General features: G+C 38.1%; 1 protein-coding gene across 1 annotated transcript in view; it reads right to left on the bottom strand.

Moving 5' to 3' along the window:
* Positions 1–24,720, bottom strand: part of LOC121732722 (SUN domain-containing protein 3-like) — a 32,580-nt gene that overhangs the window by 743 nt on the left and 7,117 nt on the right. Inside the window, exons 2-7 of the mRNA XM_042122675.1 lie at positions 11,100–11,255; positions 10,444–10,518; positions 10,083–10,170; positions 6,616–6,662; positions 1,273–1,459; positions 618–735 (exon numbers count right to left, since the gene is read on the bottom strand). Of these exons, the coding sequence (XP_041978609.1) occupies positions 618–735; positions 1,273–1,459; positions 6,616–6,662; positions 10,083–10,170; positions 10,444–10,518; positions 11,100–11,139 (555 nt within the window). The 5' untranslated portion in view covers positions 11,140–11,255. The remainder of the gene's footprint in view (positions 1–617; positions 736–1,272; positions 1,460–6,615; positions 6,663–10,082; positions 10,171–10,443; positions 10,519–11,099; positions 11,256–24,720) is intronic.

Raw genomic sequence — 24,720 nt, 5'->3', positions numbered from 1 at the left:
CCTACCCTCCCCTATTACCCTATTCCCCCTTAAAAGGCTGGCAACGCACCTGCAGCTCTTCTGATGCTGCGAGTGTCCATGGGCGACTGAAGTTGCTTTCCATCAGGTGACCCGTTTGCGCGTTTGCCCCCTTATTTCATTAAAAAAAAAGTTCATGACTACATTATTTTGCCGGTGGGCGTGAATTTCAAAATCACGCGGTCCACAGATAGGGCCGCGCTACACCGGAATGGCAGCGGTTAGGCGAGCACTTTCAGTGGCATATGATTTCAAACTTTATCTTCATTATTGTAATAATAGTACATAGCTATCATAGCATCGCTTGAGAAATCGCAGCAGCCGGCGGCCGCCAGCGGCCACGAGCGGCCACGGGCGCCCGTAGATTTCTCATGCGATACTATGTATTACAATAATGAAGATAAAGTTTAAAATCATATGCCACTGAAAGTGCTCGCCTCGCCGCTGCCATTCCGGTGTAGCGCGGCCCATAAAGCCCCGGCGGGCCGCGGTTTGGGGATAGCTGCTCTAGTAACAGAGTAGACAGACTATATATACTTAGTTTAATGTTTACATTAATAATAGGTAATATTTATAATAAAAGATAAACAAAAAATTACATAAATAGTAAAGTTCCTAGGCGCACTCCTCGCGGTGTCTGGTCTCACGTGCTCGATGCTCACGCGGTCCACTCTTGTCTGCGACGGCAGACTCACTATCAGCTCTCCACGGGAACCGCTAAAAGGTTTATCATCACTATAACGACGATTTTATTATAATGATAAGCGTATATGTAAATAGCCATATTATTATGATATAAGCTAACTATTGGCGTTAACAATGCAATGTGCAATGTGTACAACTAGCTTTAAATCGCATATTGCAAACGGCGAGACATTTGGTCGAATTTTATAAAGATCTAATGTGACATTGTATCAGTATTGTCATTGATGCGAAAAGACCGGAAGTAAAAAAACAGGCATCTGCTAGGGACTTTACCTCATTCAATCATTGTCTGCTGTAAGCGGTATTAGGTATGAGGTATCTATTAAATTATTCTCTTGGATTTACGTTTTGATATTTAGGGCATGTTTTGACAGATTCTCCATACTCTATCTGTCAAGTTAAGTGGTGGATGGCCTATCCGGCACTTGTCAGGAAGTGGTAAAACAGCCCCTTAGTCTCGCTATCTATAGGAATACACCTTCGTGTGTCCCGCAGAAGTTATTTACTCTAATGGGTAAATTGCTACGCGGTACGCCTTTTACTTCTCACCTAAATGGCCAACAGTCAGACGGAGTAGGGGGTCGTAGGCTCAACACGATGTCAGGTGGGGGCGCAGCCTGCCACAGCGGTATCAGCCCCCACAGAGCAAGCTGGGTGCCCCACTCTACAGTGTCTGCGCCCGCCACTGCTTGAGCGTCCAGAATGAGGACTTCCCTTGGTTCTAGTATGAGTGTATCTAAACATGAGTAATTAAGGATAATAATTGTCACAGCATAAATACTAATAAACAGTAGATCATTGAGCGTTAAATGTGTCTTTGTGTTGAGCGAATGCCTAATTTAGGACGCTAATGTCTCATGTCTGCTAAACGGTCGAGTTACTATATATTAAGTAGTATATATTATACTGTACTTATACAGTGTGTTAGTGTAAACACCGTTATCCTTGAAACCATCAAATGAGCCCGTCAAAATGAACAACTTTTTTTATGAGAACAAAAAACCGTATTCATAGTTCATAACCATTCGGATGCCCGGATCGGCAATTTGAATGGGCATGAAGACGAATTTTTTTGAGTTCCCAGCATTGTTCTCATAGAAAAAGATGTTCATTTTGACGGGCTCATATTTTGATGGTTTCAAGGTTAACGGTGTTTACACTAACATCTTGTATGTATTAAAATTATACACATCTACGTGTCTGTGTTAGTACTTGGTACTAACTACTAAATATTATTTTTATAAAAGAAGCCACTTCTATGATCTATGTACTAAAATAGGCAGGTATCATAAACTATAATGTACGTAGCCTGATTTCTATTATTTCCATACGGAACCCCAAAAAAATAGCCCAGGAACCAATTATAAGGGTTATAAATTAATGTACACAACTGATAATAATATGTAAACCCCTTATTTAAATACGAGCGGAGTCTTTTGTTTTTCCAGAAATGTATTTTCATATTTTTATGGAACGTATTTTGTCTTAGCCGTGCGGCGTTAAGGCTGTTTGTCCACTGTCGCCGTCACCGACAAATATTCAAGTAAAATACAACTTTATGACCAAGACTATACCAATAGTAAAAGGAGGGGAAGTAAGTTATCTTCATACAAAGGCACCGCGCGCGGCTTGTATGTTTACGCCATAGTATCAATGCGTCGCGCCACGTACGGCACACAACAAAATCTCGGCGGTACCAGCCTCTAAAACCCCGCCGAGATTTTGTTGTGTGCCGTACGTGGCGCGACGCATTGATACTATGGCGTAAACATACAAGCCGCGCGCGGTGCCTTTGTATGAAGATAACTTACTTCCCCTCCTTTTACTATGCTATAGGTTTCATTTTGCTCTACGCCACTTCAAAGCAGCGGCGGCATGGGTCGCTAGACCTATGTCGATAGAAAATGAAACATAATATTATAGCGGATTGCCTAGGTCAGTGGTACTAAACTTTTTTTATACGGGTCACAAACACGTTTTGGCCAATGTGTCGCAGGCATGCGGCTTGCGGACCACAGGTTGAGTATAGCTGGCTTAGGTCATAATAATATATCCGGACCAATACGACCTGAAAACCTTCATGAAGAGAGCGTAAGTATTCCCTCTTTAAAGGCCGGCAACGCACCTGCAGCTCGTCTGATGTTGCGAGTGTCCATGGGCGACGGTAGTTGCTTTCCATTAGGTGACCCGTTTGCTCGTTTGCCCCCTTATTTTATTTAAAAAGAAAAAACTTGAGAGGTGTTAAAGGACACCCGAATGGATCGAAGTTATTTCTTATGTTCAAAAAACCTGTTACATATGTATACTGTATATAATACACTAAAAAATTATAAAAAAATCTATTGACGCCCAGGAATACTAACAACTCAATGTTTATTCTCAAAAAACGCGATCTAATTATTGTTGTACAGGAATACTATCATCGCCCTCTGCCCCTACCATGCAGGTACTAATAAAAAGTGTCGAGGTCAAATATAGTTTTGACTAGCCTCCTTTAAGCCGAATGCGCCATAAGGAACTTCGTTCCAAAAGGTGTATTTTATTTGAATTTTTGTCGGTGACGTCCCGGCGACGCGACGGCGCGGCGACGACGCCGCGGTGGACACACGTCCTACTACTTGACCTGTTTGCCAAATAGGGTAAAGCAACCTATTATTGGCACTTCTCCATTGGATTCAAGTTTTAATTGAAGAAAAAGAATCTATTGTGAGGTGCCAAACCTTAACGTGGCAATTAAGCGTGACATCACTATTTTCTACGTCGACTGTATAGATTTACCTACGTCGTCTTCCATAGGTTTCAGCAGTGTCTTATTTATATTTTTTATGAATGTAGGCGGTAGGCCACTTTGTTTCCGCCCTCCCATGTACGAAATCCGCCAGCCCTCTATGGACCCCTAGGCCGCAGCATTTTTATAAATCCGGGGTAGGGTTTAAGCATGCGCATGCGCAACAGCTGACTCGCCACCGGCCGCCCGTACCACAGCCCGTACCGATAACGTCGAGACACACCCGGACGCCACGGACAGTGAAAGAATCATGGCCAAATTTGTATAGGAGCTGGACTCGACTTTTATTTTTGATGTCCCAAAATAAACTATAGTTAGATTTGGTTGTTCTTAAGCTCTAAACATAATACCGTTTGAGAATTACGTCTAAATGGCCACGATTTTTTATAATAATTAATAACGTTTACAATTATTTTGAGGTTAGACTTAAGAACTACCTTTTTCCCGACTGCGGTGTGGCCTACAAGTATATATTCGGCGATCTCGTTTCTAATTATTTCAATTTTCCTAGAGTATTACCCAAAAAATAGAACGAATGCGAATGATCGCCGGCTGTCAGAACATAACGAAACTAAAATATATTATTGATCTTTTTTTTGTGGCTATTTATAGACACATTTCTAATGATTTTCGATGCCTTAAAATATTAGGGAATTTTTGCTACTAATGGCATATCGGGACGCCACCGCCCACCTGGTACGATTTGGCCATTGTTCTTTATCTAGAGCGAAGGATAAATTGCTATCGGACGTGGTTAGGCAAGGCGAATGGAAGGTGGTGCAATATAACAAAAGGAGGAATCGTTTTAAAGGAAACAGAGGCATTGCAAATGTGGCCGATAGCAAATTTAAGGCAGCAGATATTAATATACCTATATACATTTATAATGTGTCTAAAGAGGTGACTGTATCTGATATTGAAAGTTATGTTTCGAGTAGAACGGGGCTAAATGTGATGGTGGAGAAAAATAATATGAAACTGGCTAAAGAATACGATGGATATAAGATATTTGTACCTAAGCATAGGACTTGTTTATGAAAAATGATTTTTGGCCCGATGGTATAGCATATCGACGATTCATAGATTTTAGACACCGAAAAGGAATCCAAAAAAATGGTATTATAAATAATACTAATACATAATGGCCTCAAAAAGCAAATTCATAAGTTTTAATTGCAAAAATATTGTTAGATCAGTCGAGTGTGTAAGAGGATTATGTAAAGAAGAAAACGTGGTTAGGTGGGTTAATGCCTATTCGGATTTCTTTGGTCTAGAGTGCGGTGTGAGACAGGGGGGGGGGGGGCAGCTCGCCTCGTATTTTTAATTTGTACATAAACTCCCTTATTGAGGAGCTTAGCAGTACCAGGATTGGGTGTCACGTGGCTGGTGTATGTGTCAACAACTTCAGCTACGCAGATGATATGGTTCTGCTGAGCCCCTCAATGAAGGGGTTAAGAAAATTGCTCACAATATGTGAACGTTACGCGGAGGCCCATGGTCTTCGATACAATGCAAATAAAAGCGAATTTATGATATTTAAGTCGGGTAATAAAATGTATGAACATAAAGAACCTCTATCGCTCTTTAACGAACCACTGAAGAGGGTATCGAAATTTAAATATCTTGGTCATTGGGTCTCCGACAACCTAAGTGATAACCTAGACTTAGAGAGAGAGCGTAGGGCGTTGGCTGTCCGCTGTAATATGCTGGCCCGAAGGTTTGCACGTTGTAGTGAACAAGTGAAAATAACCCTTTTTAAGGCTTATTGCCAATCATTCTACACGTGCAGCCTTTGGACCATCTATACGCAGAGGGCATACAACGCGCTGCGCGTGCAATATAATGACGCGTTTAGGGTAGTGATGGGGCTGCCTAGGTATTGTAGCGCTTCCGGCATGTTTGCGGAGGCGCGCATTGATGATTTTTACGCGATCATTAGAAAAAGATGCGCATCATTAATGAACAGGCTCCAGGCTAGCCCCAACACTATCCTAAACGCGTTGGCATGCAGGTGGGACTCCCCACTGCTGAGGCATTGGATAGATTTGCATGCGCCTCTAGCTAGGTGCAACTTATTGTGAATATAACTAACCTTACTAACATAATTTTTAAGATAAATTGTAACTAACATAATTTTACTAACACTATCACTAACACTACTAACTTAGTGTAAGGAAAAATTGTTACTAACTAAATAACTAACACTTATGGATGAATAATGTCCAAAATAAATGATTATTGTTATTATTATTATTAAGCAAATACCACAATGGTAATAGTTTTTAATATCTTCTTGACAAAAAGATTTCACCATCGCTGAAGTGTCACCTATGTCCTTAAGGCGGGGATTAATCTCAATCCAAAACGATAACCTTGCACACAACCAAAGACCAAGCGTATATGCATCGCAATAAGATTCATTTTAGCTTAGCATAAAACTGTGGTCATTCGGGCGAATCTTCTCTATTTTTCATGTTTTTTTTTAATATCTTTGGAAATAAACATTAAGATTCAAAATTGTTCGGTTAACGACATTTTAATATAGATTTACTAACAATTTATTCCAATAAAATGTATAATTATCCTAGTTAATACTTATATTTCGATGAAATAGATTTTTAACGGAGGTGAGTTTGTAAATTAATTACAGCCAAAGTATTACGTTTTATTAAAATGTTTATGGTTTAAGGTATTTTAAATATTGTGCTTTATATCTCATATTTTTTAACACTTCGTTATTATATTGGAACTAGGTAAACCGGGAGTCACGGAATAACAAATTGGGGTTTATCCTCGCCTTAACCTCTTAGGATATGATATTTTATTGAAATCTTAAAACACCTGCGAATTGCGATGTAGTTGGTGGAAACTAGGTAACTAGAAAAATGTAATAAGCGCAAGCTATTATATTCTTTATTACTTCACCATAAATAGAGCTAAAAGCCATTCAAATACAAGCACTAATATTACCGCTAGTGCGTATTCAAAACCATTTCTAGCTATTACTAAATCACCAAATACTACAAAACAAACGTCGTAAAAAGCGTATCTTCTAATGTGAAACATAAACTTATGTTACTTATGTAATATAATTTCATACGTACGAGCCAACTCATATTCAGGGGTTGTCTTCCGCAGTCGCAGCGCTTTTCTGGAAATGATAACGTGCAAAAACCTTTTAAGCAGGAAACGACGGAATAAACTGAATAGATTAAAAATGTTCACTTTATTTCTATTTCGCATATCGTTGAATTTAAGCATGCCTGATTTATAAGCGAACTGCGAATAATAAAAACTTGCTGTGGGATATAGGTACGATGTGTAAAAAACACAAAGTGATATTAGGGTGGGGTGCACCAGAGACGTGGTTAAAGTTAAAGTTATGGTTATAGTTAAGGCTAACTTTAACCTTAACTTTGACCACAGATTTTGACAGATGACAGCTGGTCCGACAAGGTTATAAATGAACGTGGGCGGGGGCGCTGCTGGTAAAAGAGAACTTTCAAAAATGGCGTTTTTGTATGATAACAGCTTTAGTTCCTTTTTTCGCCACGTGCATTTAAAGCCTTGTCGAACTCTATAGTTATGGTTAAATATGGCGTCCATTTTTGACTTTAACCAAATATTTGACATTTTGCATTGTAGTTAAAGATATAGTTATAGTTAAAGTAAGTTGGTGCAACCCACTCTTAATATTTAAGGGTGTGTATCATGTGTTTCTTAAACAGGTGTAACAAAAGTAAGTGATAATACTTTAGGGTATGTATGTGTTCCTTGTAGAGAATTGTGAAACTGTAAGCTGTTTTGGTAAATGCGTCACCTTTATAGGTTTTATAGGTTTAAGTTAGTATTAAGTTTTAATTATTATAATATTAATTATTATTTATAATAAAATGTTCGAGCTAACTATCTGTGGTATGTGTAGTAGGTGAGTAGCCTACACTGTGAAAGTTGAGGCGCTATTTACGGCACTGCCTCGTAAGCTCACGGTCCGGCCCTGTATATGGGGAAACTCGCGACGTTGCAGTTGGGCCGCTTGTCCATACAAAAGTGAAAAAAAAATTGGTCTTTCAGCGCACAGTGAACTCTCTACAAGGAACACGTACTATACTCCCTAAAGTATTAAGTATCACTTAGTTTTGTTACACTTGTATAGGTAGATAATAGATATTACGTTCACAGTGAACTCTATATAGCAGGGGTTCCCAAACTGTGCGCCGCGGCGCCCCAGGGCGCCTCGTAAAGGTAAGAGGGGCGCCGCGCGCCGTGAGTCGATCCTTCCATCATTATCCATTCACAAATTTCATAATACTAGAGATCGCCCAATGGTCGAAATTCGACCTTACTTGCAACGACATTAGGACTACTACCTATATTTTGTAAAAAATATGGACTTCATCATAGTTTTTTTCAATTCTTGTCTCTAGGACTCAGCTGATCTCAGACTGGCCGCTTAAGCATTGTCTAATAGTATCTAAAATTAAATTAAAAAAAAAAACAATAATCCATTTTCAATTTGTCAACTTGTTGTCAACAGACTTCAACCATAAATAAAAGAGTATAATTCGTATGTATAGGCTTGTCACTCAAAAATCTGTCATTTTTCCCAGTAGTAGTGTCGTAGTGTGTGTTACGTTTTATTTGTTTAAAATGTATATGATAAAAGCATAATTTTAAAATAATATTAGCTCGATGCACTCCTTCACCATGTAAACTATAACTGTGCGAAATTTCATGCACCTACGTTTCCCCATTTTTCGTAAAAAGGGTTACAAAGTTTTTCTCTCACGTATTAATATATAGAGATAAAATTATAATATTATGAATTATACAAAGCAGGCAGATGATTAAATATTTGTTTATTGTTATATAATCATTAAAGGTGTTTTAAATTTAAATGTATTTTTTTGTAATAGCTAGGCAGAGACTAGAGAAGGGCGCCGAGATTGACTTGTAAGTGTGCTGCAGTGCAGGCCGTTAAAGATTGGGAACCCCTGCTATAGTCTTCTATAGAGAATTGACTGTCAAGTCATGAAGTGTGAACGTAGCAGCGCTGAAAGAGCGAATTTTGTTGTGATTTGTATGGGCCAGCGCCCCAGCCATGAATTTTCCCATACAAAAGTTTTTAAAAAGTTACCTTTTCGGCGCTTTTACTTTCCTAAAATATTCACGCTGCGCTTACATCTCATATGTTTAAACGAGCAATTCTTGTATACATATATATATATTAATCGGCTCTAACGATTTTCATGAAATTTAGTATATACTATATAGGGGTTTCGAGGGTGATAAATCGATCTAGCTAGGAATCATTTTAGAAAATGTAATTTTATTGGCGTTTATCAAATACCTATCAAAGCTCGGTCAAATAGCTAGTTATTATTTATTGGTAGATGTTACATCATATGCCGACTTCTTCCTCCCGTTTTGCCGAAGGTTCTTGAAGTTGTACCCAGCCTATACCCGAACTTCGAAGTAGGTAGATACAAAAGTACATGCGTAGAAAAGTTTCCCGCAATTATTGTGTCGAATACTAATAAAGTAGGAAACTAATATCAGTTCTTGGTGGATCGAAGTTGATACGTGAGAAGTTCCGACTTCGGTCCGGCCGAAGTTAAGAAGTTAACCGTAGTTGGAATAAACGTAACGTTATAGTTGTAGTTTCATTAAGATCTTAGTAGTATGAACAGATTCTAATTTACATAATTTAAAGCAACCGCAAACAAATATCTGTATATATTATTAAACAAATATCTGTGTATATTATATATAAAACTCAAAGGTGACTGACTGACATGGTGCTCTATCAACGCACAGCCCGAACCACTGGACGGATCGGACTGAAATTTGGCATGCAGGTAGATGTTACGACGTAGGCATCCGCTAAGAAAGGATTTTGATAATTTCCAACCCCAAGGGATTAAAATATCATACTTTATCGATAGGTTACCGATATTTCATATTACCCATTGAAATCAGTTCAACTGTCAACGATTTCAGTAAGAAGAGGTATAACAGAATGACAGACAAAAATGCAGCCAAGAAAATAATTATCATCCTTGATATTATTTTAAAAACTAATTAATTTATATTCGTCTCCAACCCACACGTACCACAACCACACCACGTCGCAACGACAAAATGCCGTCAAGCAGTGGTTACGTGTGAATGGTGTCGCTGCAGCTTTTTGTAGTTGCGTTGTGGTACCGACAAAATGTCGACGTGGTAACGTTGCCACTTGTCGCCAGTAGTTGCGATGTGGTTACGTACGAAAGTCAATGAAACGGAGGGGGGGAAGGGGAAGAGCGCGGGCGGTGTGCACAGTGTCATTGCATCGACGCAACGTTGTGGTTGCGATGTGGTCGGCCGTGGTTGCGTCTGACAAGTTATCTAACAAGTGGTCGACAACGGCTGCAAAATGTGGTACGTGTGAATGGTCCAGTTTATTTACATTACGAAATATACGCCCGATCACGTCATGTGGTTGTGGTGTGGTTGTCGTGTGGTTGTGGTACGTGTGGGTTGGCTTGGCCCATAGTGTATTTTTTTTATACATAGGTGTAAAAAATACCTCAATGCTTTTTCAGCGCTGGCAAGTTGTAAAGACAAGTATCTTATTTGGCTACTGCATTCAAGTTCTTCTGAATTTTTCTGAAACACTGTAACAGTAAATGTATTAATATTAGGCACAAATCTACTTTAATTTGTAGCAGTTTAGTAGCCCGTATTTTAATTTAAATGGCTCTATTATTTATTTAGAACTCTATTTTTTTAGATATTATAAAATATCTAAGATGCAGAACTAATGAATTTGCCAGATTTACGAGGTAGCCCACCTCCATAGCTATTTTATCGTCTGCCCTGCATGGAACCTAATAATTTTTTTAATCAAAATTTCATATTATTCATAAAAAAGTTTTTATTCAACTCACTTTGGGAGATAAATTTCGAGCTCCAAAGGAATTTCGGCATTAAATCCCTCGGTATCTTATCAGAGATCCGATGTACTAAAACAGGGAAGGCCAATTAATTTAATATTATGCCTATAAAAGATTTTATGGGGACCACGGTTATGGAAATATGAACTTTAGCAGGTGTAAGTTAGGGGTGCTTTTTGAAGTGAACTTTTTTGAGTGGTCAAAGGAGGTTACGATAATGTCATCGTGTGATGATGACGTCACCGCTTATTAAATTATACGGCGTCTCCATGTTGGCATATGATGGACAAATATACGCGATTACATTTTAGATATACCCCATATGAAAGAATGGCCAGACGAGGCAAACTCTTATTCTTTTGAATTGCTCCCGATAAGTATTTCCCGCTGCGCCCCAGAGATCTTTTCCAATGTAGTAAAAAAAATCCACAGCCGAACATATAACCTTCTCCTTTTTGGAAGCCAGTTAAAAAACAAGGGTGCAGTTATAAGCTCGCACAGGGCGCAAAAAAGGCTATTTACGGCACTGCTAAAATATTACAGACAGAAACCTGTAACAGATATCAAGGTACCTAAACGAAAAAAACAAAATGAAATCTCTCTATTTTCAGCCTCTTCATAATCGATACAAAATATCAAAATGAACTTACGTATTATCCCAACAGCCAGGAGGAAAAATGTGAACAACATTATATTCCAGACGCTAATTAACAGATGCTTATTAACACTTTTTCTCTTGATAATACGCTCTCGAACAATCTGTATATCTCGACGCGGCACGAATTTTCTCTTTCCAAATGTTCTACCTTAAAATGAAAGAATATGCATATTTTCTGTTAATGAATAACAAATAACAAAACATATTTACGGATTAAAATGTTTGTGCAATGTGTTCTTAGTATATTAAGTTATATTATGTATTATATGTAGGTAGGTACTAGGTACCACCGAAGAAATTGATTCCTAGGCAATTGACGGACCTACGTCATGTGGTGGGATTAAATATCAATTCAATGTTAGCTGTGATCGGTCAGATGGGTTTGAACGTGGTTTGAACTAACGCAACCAAATTACTTAGGTCCACCATCTGCCTAGGAATCAACTTCTCTGATAGTGCAGGGTTTTGTTTATTATGGAAAAATTTCACGAGATTCGGATTTTTTCAGGATGATCGTGGAGAATTCAGATTATGAATCAAATTAATTATAGACCTAGAAGATTGTATGGCGCGTGGCCTAAACAGAACTAATGTTGGAAAGAAACACTTGAGTTAGAAAACCATTCTATGTCCTTTCTCGGAATTTAAATGGCCATCATCATCATCATCAGCCCATTGCCGTCCACTGCTCAACGTAGGCCTCCCCCAATGACCGCCAACCATCCCGATCTTGGGCAGCCCTCATCCATCCGCTGCCAGCCACTTTCTTCAAATCGTCGGTCCACCGTGCTGCGTAAATGACCATAAAATATCAAATTCGGGTCAACAGTTTAAACGTGAAGGCAGACAGACACACTACAATATCCAATGATATTACTTATACAGATCTGTTACGTTCATACTATTTTCCGGCTTAAATCTCTTCCGAACAACATTGACAAATTTGACAGATAATTGAAACAAAAGATACGAAATGCAATTTACATAAAAGAGACAGACTAAATAAAAGACGACCCAATTGGGTCGTATTTGAAGCTTCACAACGCGCGCGGTAGTAACATATCTGCTTTGGGTATTTTATTATTTATTTATTTTAATTTTTTTTATGAAATAAGGGGGCAAACGAGCAAACGGGTCACCTGATGGAAAGCAACTTCCGTCGCTCATGGACACTCGCAGCATCAGAAGAGCTGCATGTGCGTTGCCGGCCTTTTAAGAGGGAATAGGGTAATAGGGGAGGGTAGAAAAGGGAAGGGAATAGGGGAGGGTAGGAAAGGGAATAGGGTAGGGGATTGGGCCTCCGGTAAACTCACTCACTCGGCGAAACACAGCGCAAGCGCTGTTTCACGCCGGTTTTCTGTGAGAACGTGGTATTTATCCGGTCGAGCCGGCCCATTCGTGCCGAAGCATGGCTCTCCCACGTATAGAATTTTATATTAAATTTATTATATCATTGACATTATCATATAGATGTATATCATCGACTTTGTATCAAAAGTACTAAGTTAGACTTTGTGTACATGCCAACAGCTTACAAGCTATTATAAAGTTTGAGCAAATGTGAATTGTGAGCAACAAGAACTAGCTGTTTTCTGCGACTTTTCCTAGGAAATATGAGGCGTTAAAACTTTGATTTGTTATTTTATTAAGCTATTGAGGGATTATTCTATTTGAGTGTATACTTTCGTTTGCACATTTCGTTCGCGTGTGCAACAAAAATAAGTGATAATAATTTAGGGTGTGTACGTGTTCCTTGTAGAGAGTACCACTGTGAAAGTGGTACTCTACAAGGAAAAAATTATTTCACTTTTGTATGGGCAAAGGCCCGAGCGTCACGAGTTTCCCCATACAAAAGCGAAAAAAAATGTTGGTCTTTCAGCGCTGCTACTTTTTTGTTACACCCTGTATAAGCGCATTAGAATCATATTTTTTTTTAAGACTATAACACCTTATCTCTTTATCCAAGAGTATTTTTTTTTTTTATGAAATAAGGGGGCAAACGAGCAAACGGGTTACCTGATGGAAAGCAACTTCCGTCGCCCATGGACAGTCGCAGCATCAGAAGAGCTGCATGTGCGTTGCCGGCCTTTTAAGAGGGAATAGGGTAATAGGGGAGGGTAGGGAAGGGAAGGGAATAGGGGAGGGTAGGGTAGGGAATAGGGTAGGTGATTGGGCCTCTGGTAAACTCACTCACTCGGCGAAACACAGCGCAAGCGCTGTTTCACGCCGGTTTTCTGTGAGAACGTGGTATTTATCCGGTCGAGCCGGCCCATTCGTGCCGAAGCATGGCTCTCCCACGTATAAAAAGTGAGAAAAATGTTGGTCTTTCAGCGCTGCTACTTTTTTGTTACAACCTGTATAAGCGCATTAGAATCATAATTTTTTTTTAAGACTTTAACACCTTATCTCTTTATCCTAGAGTAGCTCAGTAATACTCAATCTGCGGCCCACCGGGTCTTGATTAGTGGCCCGCGTGAAGTTAAACCATTTTGAAATTCACGCCTACCGGAGAAATAGTAAACAGTCGTGAACGTCATGAGAATTTTGCCACTTTTAAATCGTTAATTTTAAAGAACGCTATTCTTTGAGCCTAAAATTTTTGGTTGCGTCACCAAGACCAAAACATTGCCCGTATAAAAAAAGGTTACGTACCTACCACGGCAACCCTGAAACGTTTTTATCAATTGTTTTTCTAAGTAACATACTAAACTAGCTATTTGACCGAGTTTTGCTCGGTATTCGATAAAATACGAATAAAATGTCATTTTCTAAAAATGATTCCTAGTTAGATCGATTTATCGCCCCCGAAACCCCCTATATACTAAATTTCATGAAAATCATTGGAGCCGATTCCGAGATTCCAATTACAAATTTATATAAAATATACAAGAATTGCTCGTTTAAAGATATAAGATTAGAGTGGGAAAGTGTCGGAAAATTGGTCATGATGATGTAAAGGGAAAACTAGTGCAAATGCCATTAGGGCATTGATAGTAACGAGGCTAATTGTAATATTTTGAACAAACTGACGGTGGAAAGTCGGTCGCAGGGCTGATACCAGCCAGCTTACCATAGAAATACGTGGGAGAGCCATGCAACCGGAGAAATACCACGGGCTCACAGAAAACCGGCGTGAAACAGCGCTTGCGCTGTGTTTCGCCGAGTGAGTGAGTTTACCGGAGACCCAATCCCCTACCCTATTCCCTTCCCTGTCCTCCCCTATTCCCTTCCATTCCCATCCCCACCCTCTCCTACTACCCTATGTGGTATGGTCACAGGGAATGCCCCCCTACCCCCCCTCTCGGTAATTACTATCTTAGTTTTAGTTCTAAATTAAAATACTCGACTCCCAGAAAATCACTTGTGACATTCCACCACCTGGTGGCAGCCCTGAAATTGCCCCTAATTTCAGGGCTGCCACCATAGTGACTTTTAGCTTGCCGCAGCAGCCCTGTCGCCACGCCAATTCCAGGTCGACCGAATTAGGACGCGGTTATTCAATATAAAGTATAAACGATCCAAGAGTGGGCTGGAACAATATAAATATGTTTACTGAACCCAGATTCTGAATCTACTGTTGCAACAGCTTCGCTCCTTGTGTGATGTAGTCCCTTTTCTGTCATAACTAACTCCTCCACAACGCGAGAATAATAATTGATGACGTAAGTGAATGGAGTGGCTAACTAACAATCTGAACAAATCTATTTTTTTGCATAAATAGAGGCTTTAAGACCAGGAAAATGATTTGAAATCAAAAAATTGTGGATTTTATGAATAGCCAAATGATTTAGTACGTATGTTCCAAGGTTTGTTCAAATTATATGAAAAAATTGCGTAATTGCACCTATGTTATAAAATGTTAGAATTTTGTGTACCTACTTCTCGGGTAGATCTTTAAAAGAATGGAGATACAGAGGACTCTATGCATGTAGCTAAGACGTTTTCTTTATCGCTTCTTTATAGTATTGGCTATCGCCAATCAAAAAAATTTGACGAGTCGAACGTCAACATAAAAATATTACTTATCACAATAATTAAAGACATAACTACCTGTCTACTCTGATATTATTATCGAACGCCGATTTTCAATACATTTTGATCGGCGATTCTATACCTAAAGAAAACGTCTTGGCTACAGGGACAGTTCCATTTTCAACAATAATATTAAAGTTAGGCAGACATTGTTTCAAAATGTTGATTTTAACCAAAAGTGTAGATTGTATTCGTAACTTGTTTATTAAAAACTTGCTAACGTTTTACTGGGTCACCGTAGCGCTGACCAGGTTGGTTTAATATCGTGGCATATTGCATTAAACTATTTACATTATCCGTACTTCCATACTAATATGATATTAAATGCAAAAGTGTGTCTGTCTGTCTGTTACCTCTTCACGCTTGAGTCCCGAGAAAGGACATAGGATTAGGGATTGCAATCCGGCGTCATTTTCAATCCGGACCGGATTTGACCGTATTCGGTCGGATCCGGCCGGATTGATGAAATTGAACTAAAAACCGAAAATTATCCTATTTTTGTTTTTTAATTCAAAAACAAGACATATTATATGCATCACTTGTAGCTGATTAATGCAATATTTTCAAAGCGAGATAACCACTCTTTAAAAAGTGTAGAGCATGGAATAATTAATTGATTCCGTTTTTTTTTTATAAAAATAGGTAATTATATCAACATGTCTTTTTTAACCTTATTTTATCTGTGTAAATTTGTGTAGTTCATTTGGCTATTTTATTATGTGTAATATATTATATTTAATATATATATATATATATATATATTTAAATCGCCGAAGACTTGTTGCGTCTTTTCAAAGTCGAACCCTATGGCGTCTACCATTTCCAATGACTTTTTAATTGTTATTCGTGCGAATATAGTTACATTGCTGTCATGTGAATTCTATTGTCGACGAGAAATGTTGTTTACGTACGAAAATTAGATATTCAATTTGAAATAATTCTCGCTGGTTTTTTGCTTCCGTTCTCGATGGAAATCATGTGACACATTGTATATTTATGTATTCGTTCCATGCATTTAATCGTTTTTCCTACATCCATTTAAATGTATGGTTATATTGATACCGTATATTGTACTATATTAATTCCATGCATTCTACTAATTAAATGACTCCTTACTATATTTGAGATTATATCGGTACCGTATATTATTTTTGTATGTACGCCATAAACTGTTGAGTTTGTTGCTTCCTCCTAACCTTATATGTTATATCGATACATACATAGGTACCTATATAATAGATCCCAATAAATTCATTGCGTGATGTGGTCTCTGTCTACCCCAATGAGGGACAGGAGTGACGATATGTATGTATAAATAGAGAATCATCCCTCTTTATGAAGTCGATTAAAATGAAATACTTATTTCTATAACTTGTAGTACATAACAGACATTAAAAACAAGTTATCCCTATATTACATAGATTAATTAAATTTTAAATTATAATTAGGTAAGTCCGCTAGGCTAACTAAAAAATATTAAGGATAATTATGATAGATATGATCATTTTACTTATGTGAGCGTGTTTCTTCTGAACTTAAGTATGAACACAAAATAAAACAATTGTTTCGGTAGTAGGTATTTTTAAGTTTTATTGTTTAAAATCAAGGAGGTACAATAATAAACCCATAGTCATAATTATCAAAGTGTCGGACAAATCAAATACACCGAAATAGGAACATAAAAGTAATTTAAGAAATTAACAATTTTAAGAACGACCAGTTGAGAGGCTAATTTACTGTGACATTGACTATAGTTAACTTGTGTATGTAAGCAATACTAGTTTTCAATCGTGGCTCTGCCCACGTGACAAGTTGATAAAATTTAACAAATTGAAATTCGTTATTAGCCGTTTAGGCGTTCAAAAAATAAAACAAAAATGCTTAGAAAAATATTAACCTGAAGAATCACATAGCAGACATACCTATCAGTACAAAGTCTCAAAAAAAGGCCCTTTAGGCGTCGAAAAGAAAAATAAAAACGTTTAAAAAATTATTAACGTACCTATCAAAAATAAGATAAAACAGTCCAAAATCTCAAAAAATTACACAACTACACAAAAATTACACAACAATATATATACTTTGTTTGTAAATTTAAATTATGGTTATTATCTATAATAGTACCTATTATTTCTGTTTATTTGTTTTGTACAAAAAGAGGACGGTATTTGATTATAATACAAGTTCACAATAATAATAATTTTTTTCGTAAGTAGTTGGTTAACGCGCGCGCGTAAACAAACACGACGCGACGTTGCGTTCTGTGCTGTGATAGTCATAGTCAATCATGGTTGTCGTGATTGATGTAGATCGTTTCGATCGTTTTTTGTATTGTTTATTGTATCTTCTTCTTCCTAGTCGTATCCTCATGGCTGAGGGACGTGACCACCAAAATTTGCTTTTTGGGATAGGGCTCTCCACTTGTCTCTATTTTTGGCCTGATGAAATGCCTCCTGGAACGTGCAGTCAGCAGCCTTGACAATCGCGTCTGTCCATCGTGTAGCCACTCTGCCTCTGCCTCTTTTCCCCTCTAATTGCCCAGCTAGTATGAGACTCTCAAGATTATTAGGCTCCCGGCGGGCTATGTGGCCAAAAAAGCAAGTGATCGTTGTAGACAAAGCGTGGACAGGCGGGTGGTAATTTTGAGTTGCTGAAGTATAGACGTGTTGGTCTGGTGTGCGGTCCAAGGGATGCCGAGCATTTTACGCCAGCACCACATTTCAAAAGCGTCAATCTTAGCTCGAGTACGTGCTTTTAGTGTCCATGTCTCGGAGGCATATAAAAATATTTAAAAGATTAGGGAACGCATTAGTTATTTTATTTATTTATTTATTTATTTCTTTGACACACCAACAAGGAAATACATTAGAAAAGATCTTGACAAGAAAACATGCAATTGTAGAATAAAGATTAATGTTTCCTAAATTACAGGTGTAGTTCTACATGCACAAATCTTACACACATTATCTTAAGATCTAATAACTATGATGGATCTAAAATGGCAATAAATAAGCAATAATCACATATAAACAAGCCACAATGTGAGAAAGAAAAGAACAGAGAAGGGTTAACACAAAAACAAAACAAAATTGTATGTAGCTTAAAAAGTTAAACATCATTAACAACCTAACGCGACAAACTAACAATAAATTTTTTAAACTTAGCCAATTTATTTGAGAAGATACAAGTATCCCTAGTATTTGACAAACTGTTATAAGAACTGCACATCCTTCTAATCGGCGAAAATTGACCCAAATTAGTTTTGGCTGATTTAATGTAAAAAGGTTTGTATTTATTTTTTCTTGGTAAACGATTTGGTACATTTAATTTTATTCGTTTCAGGAGTTCTTTATTATCAATAGTGCCGTTTACAAGTTTGTGCAGGAAAATTAGATCGAAATACTGTCTACGATCATGAAGCGAAACCATCCGAAAGTAATCAAGTCTGTCTTTATAATGTGGCAATTTTTTTGCTAAGCCCTGCTTAAAGGATAAATACCATAAAAAGCGTTTTTGTACTCGTTCAATGCGATTGGAATAGACAGCGTAATGGGGGTTCCATGCAGGACTGCAGTACTCTAGTTTGCTGCGAACTAATGCATAGTATAAAGTGATTATTGTGAGTGGATTATGAAAGTCAGCAGCATTACGTTTTATAAATCCTAGTGTTTTCAAGCTATGGGAGACAATGCCATTAACGTGTCTATTCATTTGCAGTTTTGAATCCAAAGTTATACCAAGGTCACGTATTTCTCGAACTTGAGAGAGAGGATAATTATTGATTTTGTAAACAGTATGTAGGAGCTTTATTTTGCGGGAAAAGCGCATGTGATAACATTTACTAGAATTTAAGCTCATTAGATTATTTTTACACCATATGGATAAGTTATCTAAATCACTTTGGAGTTCAAGCGTATCTTGAAGTGAGGTAATTGTTTTAACAATTTTAAGATCGTCTGCAAAGAGGTAAAATTTGGTATAAATAAAACACATGCATATATCGTTTATAAAAATATTGAAAAGCAGAGGTCCCAACCGAGAACCTTGTGGAACTCCGGATTGTGTTGCAAAAGGGACTGATTTATATCCATTGACAATTACAGTTGAGGTTCTACCTCGTAAGTAAGATCTAAGCCAGCGCAACATAGGGCCTCCGAATCCAAATCTGTGCAACTTAATCAAGAGCACATCGTGGGGGACTCTGTCGAATGCTTTGCTGAAATCCGTATAGATTACATCAACATAATTTTCAGCATCGACAGAGTCCATCAGACTGTCAATAAAAGATACCATATTAGTTGTTGTAGATCTGTTATTGAAAAAACCGTGCTGATTATCAGAGATGTAAGGTTTCACATGCCAGGAAAGCGCAGGGTAAACTAATTTTTCAAAGACCATAGCGAAAGTCGGCAGAATAGAGATAGGCCTATAGTTTTTAATATTGCACCTGTCACCATCTTTGTGAAGTGGCAAAACGTGGGCATGCTTCCACACTTTTGGAAAGTTGCCACTTTTTAAAGAAGAGTTGAAAATGTGAAATAGTGGTGCCGAGAGACACTTAGCACAGTGTTTAATAAAAATTGGTGGAATACCGTCGGCACCCGCGCCTTTTTTTATATCCAATTTGATTAGAGCTTTGTGAATTTCAGAATGGGTAATAGATACTAGATTTAAACAATTTGTATTAATTTGGTCAAATTCTTTGTCTGGTTCCGAGTCACTCCGTGTGATGGTGTTATAGGAATTTGAAAAATTGTTTGCAAACAAATTACAGATGTCGTGGCCATTTGAGGCAGTGCTATCAGCCAAGAACATAGAGGGGGGGATACCAGTAATTGATTGTTTTTTCGACTTAACGTAAGCCCAGAATGTTTTAGGGTTAGATTGTATAGACGTCTCCATACTCTCCATATATCGTTTATATTGTAGTGTTTGTAGATTCTTGCATCGATCCCTCAGCAATTCAAAAGATAACCGATCTCGAGGGTTCTGGTATTTTTTAAAGCGAATTCTAAATTTGTTTTTTTCCTTGAGGAGTCGAATTAGATCGTGGCCGAACCAAATAGGATATGAATTCTTTTTGTTATTTAAAGTACGTTTCGGTACATGTTTCTCGATTAAGTCATTTAATTTAAAGTAAAAAATTTCAGTCATAGAATCTACATCAGTAACATTCTTAAAAACATTATCCCAGTCAATATCAGCTAATCTTTCATTTATGGTTATATAATTAGCTTTAAAATAATTAAATCTACGCGTATTGTTTTTATTTAGAAATTTATTTGCTTCTACACTTATAGTAAATTCTAGTGCTGGATGAGCCGGATCAGTATTGCCAATAACGGCATTATTGCTAATTTGTACGCTTTTAACAGTAGAACTAGACAATATTAGATCCAAGATATTACCTTTATAGTTAAGAACATGATTATACTGTTTTAGTCCATTAAAATTTATGAAATCGGTTAGCTCCGATCCGTTAGTGTAGTTAGAACAATTATTGGGATCTAGATGATTAGTATCTGTGCTAGGGGACCACGTTACCTGTGGCATGTTGAAATCTCCCACTATCAAAGTTTGAGACGAATCGCACATCGCTCTATTAGCATGATTCAGAAATTCGTTAAGGGCATCTGTTTGAATTGGTGGAGGTAAGTACAAAACACATAATAGTAAGCGCGATTTCGAGTCTTTATTTGGTTCGATGCATAACCATAGATCCTCGCATTCGCTATCATATTTGTACATTCTTTCGGATGGTATGCTCTTTTTGACGGCGACAAGTACGCCACCTCCAGATCTCTTTAAGTTAAATCTAGTGCGGCTGCGATCTCTCCTATATACTACATAACGATCGTCAAAGAGCTCAGAATCGTATACATGAGAGTCCAGCCAAGTTTCTGTGATAATAATAATGTCATAATCGTTAAGGGTGACGTTATGAAAAAATTCATTTGTTTTTGTGTTCAAGCCGCGTACATTTTGATAGTATAACTTTAAATCTAAGAACATTTTAAACGACTATTTTAGTTAACGCAAGCATTAAGTACAAATTGAGAAAAAAAAAACAAAAACATTAAGTTAACTAGTTTTACCCCTTCTTAATTTTATTTAAAGATTCCATATTCTTAACAAAAATATACTCAGATGTGTCTGATTTTCTAACATAAATGCGGCCATTACGTATCCAGACATATTTATAATGACATTCCTTGGCTTTTGCCCTAGCTGCTGCATGTAGGGATTTCATTTCAGGCGTGAGGTGTTCCGTTATGAATATTGAAGATTTCATTGATCCACCGTATCCCAAGAGCCCAGAGTGTAATTTTTCGTTGGGGTTGGTCTTATTATACTGGATACACGCCGCCAGAAGATTGTCTCTCAAACGGGGACTGCTCAGTTTAACGACTATGGAGCGTGGTCGAGAGCTTTCAGTATTCATTTTTGCCGTGCGTGCGCAATACAGAATATTATCATCATTCAAAGGATGTTTAACAACTTCTCCTAACTTCTTTATCACGTTAAGCAGATTCTCGGACTTCGATTCTGGTAAACACTGTAACTCAATATTGCTTGAACGTGTTTGTTGTTCCATTTGGCTGATGCGCTGGGTTAGACTGGCAACTTGGTTTTTAAGGTGGGAGTTTTCCTTGGATAGGGTGCTAAATGTCTCAGCATGGTTGTTGTGCCACGCCTGAAAGTCTTCAAGTTTTTCGCTAAAATATTCAATGGACTTCTTGTATTCCGCAATTTCATCACGAATATCTTTCAGCTGGGGGCACAAGTAAGTATTTAGACTATGAGTAACAGCTTTTTGGACTTCAGCCTGGATTATATCGCGAAATTGGTTTAAGTTGATCGTTGGAGATGCATAGTCGTTTGCGCTTCCTGCCTTTACTCCGCATTCGGGACTTGACGTGCTGGTTTTAGAAGCAGTGTCCTTGCGCCTTAAGGTAATATTTTTATCTGTATTCTCATCGTACTCAACCGTAGAGAGGTTTTTGTTGCTGCCGCTAGATGGAGCATTCCTGATCGGTGTATTGGTGTTATCAGCCTTCGGTCGCGAGCAGGCAGGACAGAGCCAGTCCTTTTTATAAGTGTCTGACAGATCCTTATATAATGTCGCACTGACACTGACACATAGATAGTGGTAGTTCTTCTTACAATTTTGGCATTTAAGTAATTCGATCGATTGTAATGATTTCTGACAACATTCAAATTTTAGCTTCTGCGGAGGAGCCATAATAAGTTCCCACAAGATAAATAGTATTCAATCAAAAGAAACTTCAAATTTCCAAAGCACCACTAGGATACGAACCCTCGACCTCTTAGTTGATAGGCGGGGCAGCCGAGCAGCAGGACCAGCAAGTCTATTACGTAGCAGTTCAAAGTTATCGAACTATACTGTCTATGACAAGAGTATACGTTGTGACGTTGATAAAAGTTTTTTCGGATACCGTTTTATATTTTTAATTAGAAGTCGATTCAACATATCTTATAAAAACGTTGTTTTATTGCACTTTTTGCATTAAAAACACTTTTATCACAGTTTCAGATCATACATAGTGATGCTGAATTAAGTGTAAATAGTTTTAACACACGCAGGATTTACGTAGAACACTCGTTGCACTTAGTTTACAGTCACTTAGCCACTCGATGTTATTTTCGTGTATAGTCCGTTTTACGCTTGGATAACACTTCCAGTTATGTATCGAACTATTTCAACTGTTTTTGGCCACTTTACAACACAAAATAGGTAAGATTTATATTTTTACGAAATTAAAAACACGGAGCTTGTGTGTACTGTAGTTTGACAGCTGTTATATTAATCGTATTTTTGTGCTACGATAGATGTTCTTATTCTTCCATATCTTTTCTAAGCGCCCAACCGCAGATTTAGCTATCTGAGCCCGTCGGACTGAGCCTCTCGCAGTTACCATTGTTGCTAATCAACGATCCCAGGTAGACAAACTCCTCTACGGGTTGGAGATCTTGTAGTAAGGATGTCTTTTGTATTTGGTTCAGCTTATCGACGTACATCAGTTTGGTTTTATTGCGATTGATTTGGAGGCCAAAGTCTCGACTAATCTTTTCGAGCCGCGCTAGAAGTTCAGCAAGTTTCACTTCGCAAGTACTTATAAGCGTGGTATCGTCAGCGAACCTTAGGTTGTTGAGAAGGTATCCGTTAATTTTAATACCATCCTCCCAATCTTCCAACACTCGACGCATTATATATTCGCCTACGAGGTTGAACAGCTGTGGAGAGAGGATGCAACCCTGTCTGACACCACGCTCTGTAGCAAACGGCTCTGACAGATCATTGTCTAATCGCACCCTTGATCGACCTTCCAGATAGAGGTTTTGTACCAAAAATATGAGATGATCGGGGACGCCCAACTCTCTCATCACCTCCAGCATTTTGGACCAGACGATGCAGTCAAAGGCCTTAGCGTAATCCACAAAACAGAGTACTATTGGGACATTGAATTCTCTGCTCTTTTCTATCAGCTGACGGATGTTTAGGATTTGTTCTCGGGTACCCCTGCCCTTTACGAATCCCGCCTGCTCTTTGGATATCTGTCTAGTTATATAGTGTGCCAATCTGTTGTTTATAACATGGAGAAGAATCTTACTGGCGTGTGAAATTAGTGAGATGGTCCGATAATTTCCACACTTTTTAGTCGACCCTTTCTTATGTAGTGGTATCACGAGAGATTCTGTCCAATCGTCTGGCCACTGTCCTGTTCTCCATACTTTAAGACATATTGAATGCATTACTCTGATTCCAGACTTACCCAAGCTCTTAAGCACTTGTGCCTGTATACCATCTCCACCGCAAGCTTTTGTTTTGAGCTTATTTATAGCTGCTTCTACTTCATGGAGAACGATGTCGGGTTCTTTATCTGTAAAATCTAATCTAGTGTCAGGTTCATCAGCGTCATATTTGTACAGGTCTTGGCAGTAGTTCCTCCATCTTGTCATCACTTGTTTCTTGTCTAAAATCAGGTTACCGTTTTCATCTTCTATGTTCCAAGATTTAGATTTTCGTTCCCGTGTGGGAATTTTCACCTTTTGGAACATGTCTCTTGGATGTAGGGTATCAGAGTGTGTTTGTATATCTCTACATATGGAATTGATAAATGCATTCTTGTCATGTCTACAGAGACGCTGTACTAGTGAGTCAAGTTCAGAGTATCGCTGTTGTTCTTCCTTTGAACGAATTCCTCCAGTCTTTAGAGCCTTTCTTTGTGCGATTGCCTCCCAAGTGGTCATCCACTCAGATCTAGGGTGTTTTACTTTCCGTCCATTTGTGATTGTTCTAGTTGTCTCTTCTAATGCGGCCTTAAGCTGATTCCATGATGTATTGGCTGAGTCAAATGGGCAATACGTTTCACTGTCCAGTCAAGTTTGTAGTGTGTCCTCAAAAGCTTTCGATTCTTGTGTTAGAAGAATATTTTTGGATGGTGGAGGCTTTGAAACTACTTTGAGGCGGACTCTGTATTGAGCTATTAACAGCTGATGGTCGCTGCCACAATCTGCACCCGGAAAAGTCTTTGAGAGAGTTATGCACGACTTCCATC

Source organism: Aricia agestis, chromosome 12 (assembly GCF_905147365.1).
Source record: "Aricia agestis chromosome 12, ilAriAges1.1, whole genome shotgun sequence".
Classification (NCBI taxonomy): Eukaryota; Metazoa; Arthropoda; class Insecta; order Lepidoptera; family Lycaenidae; genus Aricia; species Aricia agestis.
Note: the sequence above shows the minus strand (reverse complement) of the source record. Positions and strands in the feature narration are given on the sequence as shown.